The sequence below is a fragment of the Anomaloglossus baeobatrachus genome, chromosome 12 (genome assembly GCF_048569485.1).
Source record: "Anomaloglossus baeobatrachus isolate aAnoBae1 chromosome 12, aAnoBae1.hap1, whole genome shotgun sequence".
Taxonomy (NCBI): domain Eukaryota; kingdom Metazoa; phylum Chordata; class Amphibia; order Anura; family Aromobatidae; genus Anomaloglossus; species Anomaloglossus baeobatrachus.
In genome coordinates, this window is record NC_134364.1 from 50,526,490 (window position 1) to 50,544,485 (window position 17,996).

Consider the following 17,996-nt stretch of genomic DNA (forward strand, 5'->3'; position numbering starts at 1 on the left):
GGAGGGTGCAGGGAAGGGGGCGGGGCTCATCACACTGTACAGCCCAGCAGGGAGGCGACATGCTGTTCCACATTTGCATGTCAACATGGCCCTGCCCATGTTGACATGAAATGACCGGAAGCAGAAAAATCGCGGCAGGAGGCGGTCACATGACCACTCTGAGCCGGGGGAGAGGGGCTGACAGCAGGGCAGGTAAGTGGTCTCTATCTACTTACCTGCCCCAATGTAGCCCAATAGGGAAATAAAAAAAAAAAAAGTCAAAAGAAGCCGGATAACCCCTTTAATATTCCACCCTGGTTCATCACATCGCTGGTGCTACGAGACATCAACCTCCACTTTCAAACCCCCACCCAATGTCAGTCATTACACTTCTCCTCACCCTAGTGGTTGGAGGCAGAGGTTTGGATTTTCAGTGGTCTATTCTGGCTTTGTTCCCAAAGTCTTAGCCTGTCAGGGTTTATCTCCACACTTGGAAGTCTTACTTCCTTTGGTAGCAGCATACCATCCAGCAAGATATATTTCTGCTCCAGAATCTTTTCCTTCCCTGTCCAAATTTGATCCGAGATCCCAGCTTTGATTCCTTTTTGTGATAAGGTTCCTGCAAGCAGTTCTAGAGTTCCTCAGGGCTCTCATAATATTCTGACATAGAAGCTCTTCTGAATCTCCTCTTTTGGGGTTTGGCCTCTTCCCTAGCGGACCTGGTTTCTAGTGGCTTGGTCCGAGATTGTGGACGCCATCCACTCAATGAGTGGAACAGCTAATACACAACAGGGCAGTTTGGGGTTTGGCTTTTTGACTAAATGACCTTGTTTCTAGTGCCTTTTTCTGTGATTGTGGACACCATCCTCTCCATGGGTAGAGCAGCTACTTTCTACTCGTCGCTCATACCCAACGGGGTAGTTTGGGATTTGGCATTTTGTCTAAGCTGACCTTGTTTCTAGCGGCTTGATCTGCAATTGTGGACACCATTCACTCTAGGGGTAGAGGTGCTCCCTTCTACTCTCCGCTCATACCAAACAGGGTAGTTTGGCCTTTTGTCCCAACTGACCGTGGTTTCCAGTGCCTTGGTCTGCGATTGTGGACACCATCCACTCCATTGGTAGAGCTGCTTCCTTCTAGTCTACATTCATACCCAACGGAGCAGTTTGGGGTTTGGCCTCTTGACTAGCTGACCTTGTTTCTAGTGGCTTGGTCTGCGATTGTGGACGCCACCCACTCCGTGGGTAGAGCTGCTCCCTTCTACTCTCCGCTCATACCAAACAGGGGAGTTGTTGCCTCTTGGCAAAAAAAAACCCCCAGGACAGCCATTTGGGTTTCTATTGCACCTTCACCAGGACTTCAGGAATCTCACCACGGCTTCTGTAGATTACAGCCTACTTGGTAAGGCACCGTGCCATGTGCTAGGAGTTCGGCAGGCTTTCTTTATGGCTTTGCAAAACCCTTGGGACATCCAATGGTCCTTTGTCCCCCAAACGAAAAAATTGATTTCTTGACTTAACTCACCCTCTCAGTGAATATATTGGAGAACACAGATCACCCCCCCGTTTTTCTATATTCCCGGGATCAGAACTTATCTTTGAGCATGGTTCTCTTTCCTGTTTCATCTCGTGTTGATTTTTGATATTTCCTGGCTTTCCTAAGGGAAGGGGAATAACTCATTGGGCAAAAACATCTCATTTACTACCTAGTCTCATCCTTTTAGGGAATGTCCAGTGTCCCCCATTATATTCAACGCAGAAGGGATTTTACCGTAAGTAGAAGATTCCAAATTTCTAGCTATGGATTTATTATTTTTAACTTAATTTTTGAATATTCTTTTATCACAATAAAAAAAAAAAAAAAAAAAATTATACTACAAATATTTCTAAATTAATAAGTAATTCTTGCAACTTCTACTAAATTAAGAAAGCATTATTGTCTAAATAAATAAAATGACAGCAATCCAAACTTTACCAACATACAGTTTAAAAGGAATTCTTATCAAAAGAAAATAAAATATAAAAAGTTGCAGTCTTTTTGTAACTTCGTAACCCCCGTCTTGTTTCCGGTATCTGCTCCTACCCCCCTGTGGAATAACAGAGCCATCAGCGTATCCGCGGGAGGACACGGGTTATTTATAAGTGCATATCTACACACCCAGGTACGCTGAAGGATGTCTCGGGGGCACCATCTGTTCTCGGCTTACGTTCTGCCTTGGTATTAAAAGGAAGCTGAGCCATGATTCAGTCCCAAGCTATAAATGTCACATCTGCGCGTGGGGTTATTTAAAGTGGCAGCAGGGTTAGAGCCGTCATTAAGGAAGAGGAAGGACGACGCTCACAAAGGAGGCGGCGAAAGTGACGGACGGAGTGGAGAAATCCTCAACGCAATGACCGCTATGTTAATGGCGTCTATTATTCCAAAAGGCTATGCTGGTCAGATCACCACCATGCAAAAAATCAGCACCCGGTAATTAAAGGGGTTGTCCAATCCGCTCTGGTCAATACGGGTTATTTCCGCTGCAGCAAATTTTGCAGGAGAGCTACTGCAGATTTCCACCAAACGTCAGGAAAGGGTTCTTTACAGTTAGAGCAGTCAGACTGTGGAATGCCGACCACAAGAGGTAGTAATGGCAGACACTATAACAGCTTTTATATCAGGGCTGGATGATTTCCTCACTACACACTACATTGTTGGTTATAAATGACTCCGTGACCAAATGTAGAATTGGTGGAGGAAGGGTGAACTAGATGGACCTAGTTACTTAGGTTGAAAAAAGACCTAAGTCACTCTTTGCAATGCAAAAAGAGCTGATGGATGACGGCGTTCATATTAGTATGTGAACGAGATTTCAAAAAAAATGTTCTCCCGTAATACGGAGACTCATTCCAGAGGATGCACCGCTGCATATCCAGGTCAGGAGTGGAGAATGCACGGGACGTAACACAGCAGGAGACACCACTTCCTCCGCGCCTCAACATTTACATCGGTTTGTAAAAACAGCAGAAAAATGTCAGGCATGGTAAACAGACGTATATTTATAGCCCGGGACAGAAAAGAATAAAACGGCCGTGAACTGCGGGCGAAAGGCCAAGTGCAGCACACATACGCTGGAGACCACAGTTAGAGAACAATGGATGAGCACTTGCTTTTTTTCAGAAATAATGTAATCTACATTTGAAGGTTTTTTGTAAGGGGAAGATGCAACTATCAGCAACATAAAACCTTTATTTTGGAAAAAAATGTGAGGATCATAATTAGAGAACAGCAATGACTGTAGCACAGATGAAGATTATAAGTACATTTTTTTTTTTAAATGAACAGTCGTCGCCAAACAGTAGGGCGTGTACCGGCCGTCGCTGTGAATGACTTCAGCACATCTGCGGACACAGGACATCACTAGTCTCTCACACTGCTCTGGGGGTATTGGTCCACTCTTCTCCCAGTGTCTTCCACAGGACATCACTAGTCTCTCACACTGCTCTGGGTGGAGTTTGGTCCACTCTTCTCCCAGTGTCTTCCACAGGACATCACTAGTCTCTCACACTGCTCTGGGTGGAGTTTGGTCCACTCTTCTTCCAGTCTCTTCCACAGGACATCACTAGTCTTTCACACTGCTCTGGGGGGGGGGGGTATTGGTCCACTCTTCTCCCAGTGTCTTCCACAGGACATCACTAGTCTCTCACACTGCTCTGGGTGGAGTTTGGTCCACTCTTCTTCCAGTCTCTTCCACAGGATATCACTAGTCTCTCACACTGCTCTGGGTGGAGTTTGGTCCACTCTTCTTCCAGTCTCTTCCACAGGACATCACTAGTCTCTCACACTGCTCTGGGGGGATTTTGGTCCACTCTTCTTCCAGTCTCTTCCACAGGACATCACTAGTCTCTCACACTGCTCTGGGGGGGGGGATATTGGTCCACTCTTCTTCCAGTCTCTTCCACAGGACATCACTAGTCTCTCACACTGCTCTGGGTGGAGTTTGGTCCACTCTTCTTCCAGTCTCTTCCACAGGACATCACTAGTCTCTCACACTGCTCTGGGTGGAGTTTGGTCCACTCTTCTTCCAGTCTCTTCCACAGGACATCACTAGTGTCTCACACTGCTCTGGGGGGATTTTGGTCCACTCTTCTTCCAGTCTCTTCCACAGGACATCACTAGTCTCTCACACTGCTCTGGGGGGGGGGATATTGGTCCACTCTTCTTCCAGTCTCTTCCACAGGACATCACTAGTCTCTCACACTGCTCTGGGTGGAGTTTGGTCCACTCTTCTTCCAGTCTCTTCCACAGGACATCACTAGTCTTTCACACTGCTCTGGGTGGAGTTTGGTCCACTCTTCTTCCAGTCTCTTCCACAGGACATCACTAGTGTCTCACACTGCTCTGGGGGGATTTTGGTCCACTCTTCTTCCAGTCTCTTCCACAGGACATCACTAGTCTCTCACACTGCTCTGGGGGGGGGGGATATTGGTCCACTCTTCTTCCAGTCTCTTCCACAGGACATCACTAGTCTCTCACACTGCTCTGGGTGGAGTTTGGTCCACTCTTCTTCCAGTCTCTTCCACAGGACATCACTAGTCTCTCACACTGCTCTGGGTGGAGTTTGGTTCACTCCTCTTCAAGCCTCTTCCACAGGACATCACTAGTCTCTCACACTGCTCTGGTGGAATTTTGGCCTACTCTTCTCCCAGTCTCTTCCACAGGACATCACTAGTCTCTCACACTGCTCTGGTGGGATTTTGGTCCCCTCTTCTTTCAGTCTCTTCCACAGTTCTTTGTGACTGTTGTGGGTTTCTTGACCATAACTTTGTCAACAAGGATTTTCCAGAGGTTTTTAATTGGGTTTAGATCAGGACTCTGGGCTGGCCATTTCATTGTTTCAATGTTTTCTGTTCCAAGGAGCTGCTTTACTCGTTTTGTTGTGTGATAGGGGGCATTGTCCTGTATTAAAATTGCTGTCTGAGTGATGAACGCAAGTAAAGAACCAGATATTGTGAAGAAGGTTCTGATCCACACTTGCATTCACTCTGCCATGTAGCTGTATGAGAGGTTCAACTACTGCTGCAGAAAACATTCCCCAAACCATGACACTTCCTCCACCGCCTTTCACTGACTTCTTAACACACTTTGGGTTCAGTCTTTCACCAGTTTGTCGACAAACCATGTTTCCCATCAGACCCAAATAAATTAAATTTGTTTTCATCACTAAAATGAACTATGGACACTTCTCTGTCCACACAACATGCTCTTCACCAAAGATGAGTCTAGCCTTTTGATTTTCTACTAATGAGAGGTCTGGTCACTGCAGAGAAGGCTTTCGGTCTAAATGCTCTTAAACATCGTGACACTGTATGACAAGACAGATCCTTAACCTGTTCAGTGCTGAACTGTCGAGCAATTCCAGCTGCCAACGATAACCCACTGAGAGTCTCAATTTTTTCCCGTCCTCTCTTGCATTTGTCTTTTAAGGGTGACCAGCCTTAAAATAGTTTTTGAGGTTGTAAACATGTAATATTCTCAAAATCAAAGGCTTGGAACAACCAACTTCTTTTGCTATGGCTGATTGGGTCACCCCTATGGCCTTCATCTGGACATCCGGCTGCCGGAGGGTTTCAGTCACTTTGGAACAGCACACCACATTTGCACAGTCCGTGCAATCCAGAAACGTAGGCCGCCAGTTACATAGAGTTTGTCAGATAATGAAGGAAATTAGCATTAGGTGCCAAATTAACACCAATAACTTGCAGGTATCTGAAAGTGTTCTCAAATTTTGATCAGTGTTTTTTTCATTGCTCTCATTTACATTTTTATTATGTGCCTTACAATAAATTCCATTTATGAAATGAGCTTAAAATACTGCGAGTTTCCTCATGTTAGGATATAATCACATTGAACAACACAATGACTGCAACATTTAGGAAAATGTGTGTTCTCTAATTTTGATCTCCAGTGTATAATAGGACTTAAAAGGATTAGAGCCCCACATATTATATTCAGGGGAGAATTGATATGATCGGAAAAACATTACAATTATTTTTTTTTTCTTGCACCAAGCAATACATTATTTGCATACACACAACTAGGCGCCATCTTATTGTGCTGCCTGTCTTCGCTTTTCTGCTCCTTACTTTATGCTGCATTTGCTGAGCTTCTTGATAACTGCTATGCATCTTGGTCTGGAAAACTCCATGTTCTTTCTCCAACAAGCCGATGCGTTCTCTTGCTTTTGCTTCAACCAGGTTTGCTTTTTGCTTCTCCGCCACCAGTTCCTATAACAAAATAGTTGAAAAAGGGCATCGTCAGTCTCAATCCATGCTGTAAAAACAAACACTAGATCCTGATTAAGATGGCAAACCCCTTTATAATGCACGCAGGGAACGTTAAAAAGGGGGTTTCAGTTTCGGAGAACGCCTGGTTGTTGCAGTTTATGTCAACCCCGTCACGACCGAGAATGTACCAGTACGTCCTAAATCATGAAGGGGTAATCACCGCCAGCTGCTGCGGTGATCACTGCACATGTCTGCTGATTTGAACAGCAGACATGTCTGACTATCAGGCACGAGTGGATCTGCAATCCACCGGTGCTTGTTAACCTCTTAGATCGCGCTGTCAAAATGAGACAGCCCAATATAAATGGCCAGTAGGGGAAAAAAGGAAAAAAAAAAAAAAAAAAAAAAAAAAAAAAAAAAAAAATCGCCATTTCCTGCCATCATCAGAGGCCCCGTGACGCAATCATAGGGAGCCAATGGTTGCCATGCTAGGGATGGGTCATGTGATGACTCCTATCGCTATCATGACGTAGTTCCTGTTCTATCCGACACAGCGTCTGTTCTAATAGGAACGCAGCATTTCTGCTGATCAGAGCTTTGCAGCTGTGATCAACAGATATAAAATCAGTGATCAGACTGAAAGTAAAAAAAAAAAAGTTTTCAAAGATTTAAAAAACAAAAAAAAAAACCTAAAAAGTTCAAAATCACCCTATATTTGGCCCATTGAAAATTAAAAAGTTAAAAAAAAAATGAAAAATATACACAGATTTGGTATCGCTGAGTTCTGAAATGCCAGATCAAAGAAGGGAATTTTGTTTACTTACCGTAAATTCCTTTTCTTCTAGCTCCTATTGGGAGACCCAGACAATTGGGGTGTATAGCTTCTGCCTCCGGAGGCCACACAAAGTATTACACTTTAAAAAGTGTAACCCCTCCCCTCTGCCTATACACCCTCTCGTGCATCACGGGACCATCAGTTTTGGTGCCAAAGCAGGAAGGAGGAAACTTATAAATTGGTCTAAGGTAAATTCAATCCGAAGGATGTTCGGAGAACTGAAACCATGAACCAAAAGAACAATTCAACATGAACAACATGTGTACACAAAAGAACAAACAGCCCGAAGGGAACAGGGGCGGGTGCTGGGTCTCCCAATAGGAGCTAGAAGAAAAGGAATTTACGGTAAGTAAACAAAATTCCCTTCTTCTTTGTCGCTCCATTGGGAGACCCAGACAATTGGGACGTCCAAAAGCAGTCCCTGGGTGGGTAAAAGAATACCTCGATAAAAAGAGCCGTAACACGGCCCCCTCTTACAGGTGGGCAACCGCCGCCTGAAGGACTCGCCTACCTAGACTGGCATCTGCCGAAGCATAGGCATGCACCTGATAGTGTTTCGTGAAAGTGTGCAGACTCGACCAGGTAGCCGCCTGACACACCTGCTGAGCCGTAGCCTGGTGCCGCAATGCCCAGGATGCACCCACGGCTCTGGTAGAATGGGCTTTCAGCCCTGAAGGAATCGGAAGCCCAGAAGAACGATAGGCTTCAAAAATCGGTTCCTTGATCCACCGAGCCAAGGTAGACTTGGAAGCCTGCGACCCCTTACGCTGGCCAGCGACAAGGACAAAGAGCGCATCAGAGCGGCGCAGGGGCGCCGTGCGAGACACGTAGATCCGGAGTGCTCTCACTAGATCTAACAAATGCAAATCCTTTTCACATTGGTGAACTGGATGAGGGCAAAATGAAGGTAAGGAGATATCCTGATTGAGATGAAAAGTGGACACCACCTTAGGGAGAAAGTCCGGGACCGGACGCAGAACCACCTTATCCTGGTGAAATACCAGGAAAGGGCCTTTGCATGACAGCGCTGCAAGCTCTGACACTCTATGGAGTGAAGTAACCGCCACTAGAAATGCCACCTTCTGCGAAAGACGTGATAGAGAGACATCCCGCAGCGGCTCAAAAGGTGGTTTTTGAAGAGCCCGTAGAACCATGTTGAGATCCCAGGGTTCCAGCGGACGCTTGTAAGGTGGGACTATGTGGCAAACTCCCTGCAGGAACGTGCTGCCCTGCGGAAGCCTGGCTAGACGCTTTTGAAAAAACACGGAAAGCGCCGAGACTTGACCTTTGAGAGAGCCGAGGGACAAACCCTTGTCCAATCCCGATTGAAGGAAGGAAAGAAACCTGGGTAAGGCAAACGGCCAGGGGATAAACCCCCTCTCAGAGCACCAGGCTAAGAAGATCCTCCAAGTTCTGTGATAGATCTTGGCTGACGTTGGCTTGCTGGCCTGTCTCATAGTGGCAATGACATCTTGAGACAACCCTGAGGACGCTAAGAGCCAGGACTCAATGGCCACACAGTCAGGTTGAGGGCCGCAGAATTCAGATGGAAAAATGGCCCTTGAGATAGCAAGTCTGGTCGGTCTGGGAGCGCCCACGGTTGCCCCACCGTGAGATGCCACAGATCCGGGTACCACGACCGCCTCGGCCAATCTGGAGCGACGAGGATGGCGCGACGAGGATGGCGCGGCGGCAGTCGGACCTGATCTTGCGCAACACTCTGGGCAGCATTGCCAGAGGAGGGAATACATAAGGCAGTTGAAACTGCGACCAATCCTGAACTAAGGCGTCCGCCGCCAGAGCTCTGTGGTCCTGAGACCGTGCCATGAATGCCGGGACCTTGTTGTTGTGCCGAGACGCCATGAGATCGACGTCCGGCGTTCCCCAGCGGCAACAGATCTCTTGAAACACGTCCGGGTGGAGAGACCATTCCCCCGTGTCCATGCCCTGGCGACTGAGGAAGTCTGCTTCCCAGTTTTCTACGCCCGGAATGTGAACCACGGAGATGGTGGAGGCTGTGGCCTCCGCCCACAGCAGAATCCGCCGGACTTCTTGGAAGGCTTGACGACTGCGCGTGCCGCCCTGGTGGTTGATGTACGCAACCGCCGTGGCGTTGTCCGACTGTATGCGGATCTGCCTGCCCTCGAGCCACCGATGGAACGCCTTGAGGGCTAGATACACTGCCCTTATCTCCAGAACATTGATCTGAAGGGAGGACTCTGTCGGGGTCCAGGTTCCCTGAGCCTTGTGGTGGAGAAAAACCGCTCCCCATCCCGACAGGCTCGCGTCCGTCGTGACCACAGCCCAGGATGGGGGCAGAAAGGATTTTCCTTTCGACAGAGAAGTGGGGAGAAGCCACCACTGAAGAGAGGTCTTGGCTTCCAGAGACAGAGAGACGTTCCTGTCCAAGGACGTCGGCCTCTTGTCCCATTTGCGGAGAATGTCCCATTGGAGTGGACGCAGATGAAATTGCGCAAATGGAACTGCCTCCATTGCTGCCACCATCTTCCCCAGGAAGTGCATGAGGCGCCTCAAGGGGTGCGACTGTGCCTGAAGAAGGGATTGTACCCCTGTCTGCAGCGACCGCTGTTTGTCCAGCGGCAGCTTGACCATCGCTGAGAGAGTATGAAACTCCATTCCGAGGTACGTCAGTGACTGGGTCGGAGACAATTTTGACTTTGGAAAATTGATGATCCACCCGAACCTCTGGAGAGTCTCCAGAGCAACGGTCAGACTGTGTTGACAAGCCACCCGTGAGGGTGCCTTGACTAGGAGATCGTCTAGGTAAGGGATCACCGAGTGGCCCTGAGAGTGAAGGATCGCTACGACGGATGCCATGACCTTGGTGAAGACCCGTGGGGCTGTTGCCAGGCCGAAAGGCAGTGCCACAAACTGAAGGTGTTCGTCCCCGATGGCGAAACGCAGGAAGCGTTGATGCTCTTGAGCGATCGGCACATGGAGATAGGCATCTTTGATGTCGATTGATGCTAGGAAGTCTCCTTGGGACATCGAAGCGATGACAGATCGGAGGGATTCCATGCGAAACCTCCTGGTTGTCACATGTCTGTTGAGCAATTTTAGGTCCAAAACGGGACGGAATGAGCCGTCCTTTTTTGGCACCACGAACAGATTGGAGTAAAAACCGCGACCGCGTTCCTGAAGGGGAACGGGGATCACCACTCCTTCTGTTTTCAGAGTGTCCACCGCCTGAAAAAGCGCAACGGTCTGCTCGGGGGGCGGAGATGTTCTGAAAAAACGAGTCGGAGGACGAGAGCTGAACTCTATCCTGTAACCGTGAGACAGAATGCCCCTCACCCATCGGTCTTGGACATGTGGCCACCAGGCGTCGCAAAAGCGGGAGAGCCTGCCACCGACCGAGGATGCGGTTTGGGGCGGCCGAAAGTCATGAGGAGGCCGCCTTGGAGACGGTGCCTCCAGCGGTCTTTGGAGGACGTGACTTAGACCGCCATGCAGAAGAGTTCCTCTGGCTCTTCTGTCGTCTGTTGGACGAGGAGGGTTGGGATCTGGCTGAGGGCCGAAAGGACCGAAACCTCGCTTGAACTTTCCGTTGCTGAGGTCGGTTTGGTTTGGGTTGTGGTAAGGACGAGTCCTTTCCCTTGGATTGCTTAATAATTTCATCCAACCGCTTGTCAAACAGTCGGTCGCCAGAAAAAGGCAAACCGGTCAAGAACTTTTTGGAAGCAGAGTCTGCCTTCCATTCGCGTAGCCACATGGCTCTGCGGACTGCCACAGAATTGGCGGATGCTACCCCTGTACGGCTAGCCGAGTCCAGGACAGCATTCATGGCGTAGGATGCAAATACTGACGCCTGAGAAGTCAAAGATGTTACTTGTGGCGCAGCGGTACGGGTGACCGCATTAATCTCAGACAGACAAGCTGAGATAGCCTGGAGTGCCCACACTGCTGCAAAGGCTGGGGCAAAAGACGCGCCTATGGCTTCATAGATGGATTTCAGTAGGAGCTCTATCTGCCTGTCCGTGGCATCCTTGAGCGATGCACCGTCAGCCACTGCTACTACGGATCTGGCCGCCAGTCTAGAGACTGGAGGATCCACCTTGGGACACTGAGCCCAACCCTTAACCACGTCAGCGGGGAAGGGGTAACGTGTGTCATTAAGGCGTTTAGTAAAGCGCTTGTCCGGGAAAGCCCTGTGCTTCTGGACAGCATCTCTAAAGTTAGAGTGATCGAAGAAAGCACTCCGTGTACGTTTAGGAAACCTAAACTGGTGTTTCTCCTGTTGTGAAGCCGAATCCTCTGTAGGCGGAGTTGGGGGAGACAGATCTAGCACCTGGTTGATGGACGCTATAAGATCATTTACTATGGCGTCCCCTTCAGGTGTATCCAGATTGAGAGCAACGTCAGGATCAGAGTCCTGAGCTGCGACCTCCGCCTCCTCCTCCTCTAGAGAATCCTCAAGCTGAGACCCCGAACTGCGTGAAGAAGTCGGGGAAGATTCTAAGCGAGCCCGCTTAGCTGGTCTGGGACTGCGGTCCGTGCCGGAGTCCTGCACGTAATAACTAGAGGCCACACCAGGAACACGCTTAGTCGCAGACCGAGAGGGGCCTGGGGGTGATCCCGCAGTGCCCGGGGCCTGTATAAGGGCTGGTCTGGACTGCAAAACCTCTAGAAACTTAACAGACCATTTATCCATAGACTGAGTCATGGAATGAGAAAGCGACTCAGAGAGTTTGTCAGCTAAAACAGCAAACTCTGTCCCTGCCATCTGGACAGGGGGGGCCGGTGGTTCTACCTGGGCCGAGGGACCCCCTAGTGCCTCAGGCTCCGGCTGAGCGAGTGCCACAGGGGCCGAGCATTGCTCACAGTGAGGGTAGGTGGAACCTGCAGGTAACATAGCCGCACAAGAGGTACAGGTAGCAAAATAACCCTGTGCCTTGGCCCCCTTGCTCCTTGTGAACGACATGCTGTTGTCTCCCAGGAGTGTGATCACTGAGGGTATATAGCCACAAGTGAACAGTAAACAGTATAGCTGAACCGGAAAAAGTATACAAATATAATGTATCTATATACAGGTCAGCACCCCAGGGGGACCAGCACCGGTAACCGGTGTGGCTTACCAACCTCTCCAGCGGTGTGTGGCCACCAGATTCCCTGCCTCGGGTCTCCCAGAGCTGCAGCCAGACGTCCTCCACCAGCAGGATGTGTTAAAACATGGCTGTCGGCGTTCACAGGGGAGGAGGGAGCCGTGGGCGGACTTACAAAAGTGCGGGAATCTGGTGCCCCATAGGGAATAGTGAGGGGGGAGGAGGACAGCTATGTGTGCTCCAGCCCTCACTGTCGGCGTCAGCCCGACCGTCCCGCCCTTGCCCCTGACTGGCAGGCCCGTGGGCGGGCGTTTAATGTACTAGGCCGCAAAAGCCGGGGACTAAAGTAGAAACTGCGGCCGACAAGCAGGCATGGCCGGCGCGGTAGTCCCGGACAAAAAACAAACACTGCAGGCGCTGCAGCGTCTGAGGCCCAGGTGCTCCATGCACCGTCCCAAAGGGGACACGGAGTACCTGTAGTTGCAGGGCCTTGTCCCTGACGATACTCAGTCTCCTGTCCGGCAGATACCACCAGGGGCTGCGGAGGGAGCCCGGTCCCAGTGCCTGGATGACCGGTTAGGATCCCACTTCACCCAGAGCCCCTAAGGGATGGGGAAGGAAAGCGGCATGTGGGCTCCAGCCTCTGTACCCGCAATGGGTACCTCAACCTTAACAGCACCGCCGACTTAGTGGGGTGAGAAGGGAGCATGCCGGGGGCCCTGTTAGGGGCCCTCTTTTCTTCCATCCGAAATAGTCAGCAGATGCTGCTGACTAAAATGTGGAGCATTGTGTGCATGTGTGCCTCCTTCAACACTAAAAACTAACTAAAAACTGATGGGCCCGTGATGCACAGGAGGGTGTATAGGCAGAGGGGAGGGGTTACACTTTTTAAAGTGTAATACTTTGTGTGGCCTCCGGAGGCAGAAGCTATACACCCCAATTGTCTGGGTCTCCCAATGGAGCGACAAAGAAATATAAAATTAATTAATCTGATCGGTAAACCGCGTAGCAGCAAAAAAAACTTCCAAAAGACAAAATTAAATTATTTTGGGTTGTTGCACATTTTGCGTAAAATGCAATAAAAGGCGATCAAAACATAGCATCTGTGCAAAAACGGTACCATTAAAAACATCAGTCTGAGACGCAAAAAATAAGTCACCATTGAGCCACGGGTCCCGAAAAACGAGAACGCATGGAAAATGGCTCAGAGAGTGACACTCTTTTTGGACAAACTTCTGGTTTTTTTTTTTAATTCATTAGATAAAAGTAAACCAATACATGTTTGGGGTCTACGAACTCGCACTGACCTGAGGCATCACACCCACACATCAGTTTTACCATATAGTGAACATAATGAATAAAATATCCCAAAAACAATCATGCACACTTTTTTTTTGCAATTTTTCTGCACTTGGAATTTTTTTGCCGTTTTCCAGTAAACTATATGGTAAAACTCATGGTTTCATTTAAAAGTACAACTCGTCCCGCAAAAAATGAGCCCTCATATGGCAAGATTGATGGAAAAATCAAAAAGTTACGGCTTTCAGAAAAAGGGAGCAAAAAAACAAAAAGGAAAAATCGCCCGGGTGTAAAGGTGCTTTATTCGCCCTCCGCAGGTCCAGTGAAGAGTCTTCATGGCTGTTCCCTGTGTCTGCAGCACTGACACAGACAGCGCTGCAGCCAGTGAGCTCAGTGGTTCTGAAGCAGTTAACTTTGGCAGAGCCGCTGAGCTCAGTTACTGGCTGCATGACTGTTGATGTGACAATACCATACACCAGAAGAAGCAGTGAAGACAACACTGGACCTGGGAAGCATAAGTAAAGCACAGTTATCTATTTTTGTAAACAAAACTACAGCCAGGAAAGCAGAGCACTTCTGCAATCGGCGGAGAGGTTTCAGCACCACATTTCTGAGAGGGTACAATGACCGCTTGGTGTATTAGGTACCCAAAATGAATGATCACAAAGCTCCACATTAATGTATTAAGCTAGGTAATGATACCCGACACCCCAGGGGGGCGGCCATTCACCTGCGTGAGTTGCCTGCACTGGTCCTTCACTAACGCAGCTTCATCTTTAGCAGCAGAAAGCAACTTTTCCTTTTCCTGTAACTGAAGCAAAGCGGCAGACTCGCCCTTATTTGCCTGAAAAAAAATAAAAATAAATAAATTTAAAGTCTACATTTACCATAATGATCTGTTCCGTCTGTGTTTCCAGTTCTTCCCATTACTTGCCAGTAATAAACTGGAACAATAGGCTGTGACTGCGGCTACTTCCTATAGACATTGGCACAAGACGATATACAAAAGCTGGCGTGCGCCCAACACAAGGGAAACCCGCCCACAGTAATGAGCGCAAGTGTCACACAATGTGCAAACACCGGGCTGTTGTCACCGGTGACTAAGGGCGGAAAGTGGATCGCAGGAGTTTACTGCTCAGAGTCCGGAGTCACTTGCACAAACGAGCTTAGTGGCAATAATGTGGCTGCAAACAGAATTTTTGCAAAAGGAAGATGCCAATTTGGCATTCTCCATCGGCTCAACCAATAGTAATTCATTATCAGAGGTTCCAAAATCATGTCATATTTAATATATATAAAAAAAATATGTATGTATGTATGTATGTATGTATGTATGTATGTATGTATGTATGTATGTATGTATGTATGTATGTATGTATATATATATTAATAGAGATAGATATAGATATATCAGACATAGATCGATATAGATAAAGAGAATTTTGTTTACTTACCGTAAATTCTTTTTCTTATAGTTCTGTATTGGGAGACCCAGACCTTGGGTGTTTAGCTTCTGCCTCCGGAGGACACACAAAGTACTACACCTAAAAGTGTAGGTCCTCCCTCTGAGCTTATACACCCCCTGGTGAGCCAGTCCCAGCCAGTTTAGTGCAAAAGCTGAAGGAGAATAGCCACCCACAAGTAGAACAGAGCAAGAGCCGGAACAACCGGAGACTCTGTCCACGACAACAGCCGGTGATAACACGCGGAACAAGGAAATTGCCAACAGGCAACAGGGAGGGTGCTGGGTCTCCCAATACGGAACTATAAGAAAAAGAATTTACGGTAAGTAACAAAATTCTCTTTTTCTTTATCGTTCCTTTGGGAGACCCAGACCTTGGGACGTTCGAAAGCAGTCCCTGGGTGGGAATAAACAGAAAAACTAAGAAGTAGGCAGAACCTAACTTCACAAATGGGCGAAAGCCGCCTGAAGGATGCGTCTGCCCAAGCTCGCATCTGCCGAAGCAAGAGCATGCACTTGGTAGTGCTTCGAGAAGGTATGCAGGCTAGTCCAAGTGGCAGCCTGACAGACTTGTTGAGCCGTAGCCTGGTGCCTGAAAGCCCAAGAGGCACCGACAGCTCTGGTCGAATGTGCTTTGATCCCCGGCGGGGGAGGCATCTGAGTAATCTGGTAGGCATCCGAAATGGTCGACCGAATCCAACGGGCTAAGGGCGGCTTAGAAGCAGAGAGGCCCTTGCGCCGACCTGTGGTTAGTACAAAAAGAGAGGTGCACCGCCTAAGCGCAGCGGTGCTAGACACATAGATCCGGAGAGCACGCACCAGATCTAGAGTATGCAGCGCTTTTTCAAAGCGATGAACAGGGGCCGGACAGAAGGAAGGTAAGGTAATGTCCTGGTTAAGGTGGAAGGGAGAGACCACCTTAGGAAGAAAGTCCGGAGTCGGACGGAGAACCACCTTGTCTTGATGAAAAACTAAAAAAGGTGACTCCGAGGAGAGCGCAGCCAAATCAGAGACTCTCCTGAGAGAAGTTATGGCCACCAGAAAGGCCACCTTCTGTGAAAGCCGATACAAAGAAACATCCCTAAGAGGCTCAAAGGGGGGCTTCTGCAAGACCGTGAGAACCAAGTTAAGGTCCCAGGGATCCAAGGGCCGCCGGTAAGGCGGAATGATGTGAGACGCGCCTTGCATGAAGGTGCGAACCTGAGACAGCCGAGCGAGACGCCGCTGGAACAAAACTGACAGAGCTGAAACTTGTCCCTTGAGGGAGTTGAGGGACAGTCCTAGCTGCAGACCGGACTGTAGAAAAGACAGAAGGGTCGGCAAGGAGAATGGCCAAGGAGGATGGCCGTTGAAGCGACACCAGGACAGGAAAATTTTCCAAGTTCTGTGATAGATCTTAGCGGAGGAAGACTTGCGGGCCCGAGTCATAGTGGAGATGACTTCAGGAGGAATACCAGAAGCCGTCAAAATCCAGGACTCAAGAGCCACGCCGTCAATTTGAGAGCCGCAGACTTCGGGCGGAAAAACGGACCTTGCGAGAGTAGTTCTGGACGATCCGGGAGATGCCACGGCATCTCTACGGACAGTTGGGAGCAGGTCCGGATACCAAGCTCGCCTGGGCCAGTCCGGTGCAATGAGGATGACTCGACGACCCTCCATTCTGATCTTGCGCAGAACTCTGGGCAAAAGAGCTAGAGGGGGAAACACGTAGGACAGACGAAACAGGGACCAGTCCTTAACCAGAGCGTCCGCGGCGAAGGCCTGAGGATCGTGGGAGCGAGCCACGTAAACAGGAACCTTGTTGTTGTGACGGGATGCCATTAGGTCCACGTCCGGAGTGCCCCATTTGCGGCAGATTGACTGAAACACTGCCGGGTGCAGGGACCACTCGCCACCGTCCACGCTTTGACGGCTGAGATAATCTGCCTCCCAGTTGTCCACGCCTGGGATGTGGACTGCGGATATGGTGGACCTGGAGTCCTCCGCCCATTGAAGAATGCATTGTACCTCCATCATTGCCAGGCGGCTGCGTGTCCCGCCTTGATGATTAATGTAGGCAACCGCTGTCGCGTTGTCTGACTGGACTCGAATGTGCCTGCCCGCCAGCAGATGGTGAAATGCTAGGAGAGCTAGAAGCACGGCTCTGGTTTCCAGCACATTGATTGAAAGGGCTGACTCGGACGGAGTCCAAGTGCCCTGCGCTCTGTGGTGGAGACATACCGCTCCCCAGCCGGATAGACTGGCATCCGTGGTGAGAATCACCCAAGACGGGGCCAGGAAGGAGCGCCCTTGGGACAGGGAGAGGGGCCGAAGCCACCACTGAAGGGAGCTCCTGGTCCGTGGCGACAGAGCCACTGACTTGTGTAAGGAGGAAGGCCGCTTGTCCCAACAGCGGAGAATGTCCAGCTGCAGGGGGAGCAGATGGAACTGGGCAAAGGGAACAGCCTCCATGGACGCCACCATTTGACCCAGCACCTGCATCAGACGCCTGAGAGTATAACAGCGGGGCCTCAGGAGAGAGCGCACCGCCAGCTGGAGGGACTGCTGTTAGTTTAAGGGCAACTTCACGAGTGCCGACAAAGTCTCGAACTGCATCCCTAGGTACGTGAGACTCTGGGTCGGCGTCAAAGTGGACTTGGGAAGATTGACAAGCCACCCGAATTGGGCTAGAGTGGCGAGAGTGAGCGAGACACTCCGCTGACAGTCTGCGCTGGATGGAGCCTTGACCAGAAGGTCGTCCAGGTAAGGGAGCACTGCTAACCCCGGGAGGTGCAGAACCGCAATCACTGCTGCCATGACCTTGGTGAATACCCGAGGGGCCATGGCTAACCCGAAGGGGAGAGCCACGAATTGGAAATGATCCTCTCCTATTGCAAAACGTAACCAACGCTGGTGTGAAACTGCAATTGGCACATGTAGATAGGCATCTCTGATGTCGATGGACGCCAGGAAATCCCCTTGGGTCATTGAGGCAATGACTGATCGCAGAGACTCCATGCGAAAGTGCCGCACCCGAACATGCTTGTTGAGAAGCTTGAGATCCAGGATGGGCCGGAAGGTACCGTCCTTTTTGGGAATTAGGAAGAGGTTTG

General features: G+C 49.5%; 1 protein-coding gene across 12 annotated transcripts in view; it reads right to left on the reverse strand.

The window, feature by feature from the left end:
- KTN1 (kinectin 1) overlaps positions 1 to 17,996 on the reverse strand; it is a 256,665-nt gene that overhangs the window by 191,529 nt on the left and 47,140 nt on the right. For 11 of the 12 annotated variants that reach the window (XM_075329993.1, XM_075329992.1, XM_075329990.1 and 8 more), the window contains exons 6-7: positions 14,173 to 14,286; positions 6,105 to 6,245 (exon numbers count right to left, since the gene is read on the reverse strand). In XM_075329993.1, the coding sequence (XP_075186108.1) occupies positions 6,105 to 6,245; positions 14,173 to 14,286 (255 nt within the window). The remainder of the gene's footprint in view (positions 1 to 6,104; positions 6,246 to 14,172; positions 14,287 to 17,996) is intronic. The other variant, XM_075329988.1, reaches the window with a different exon arrangement.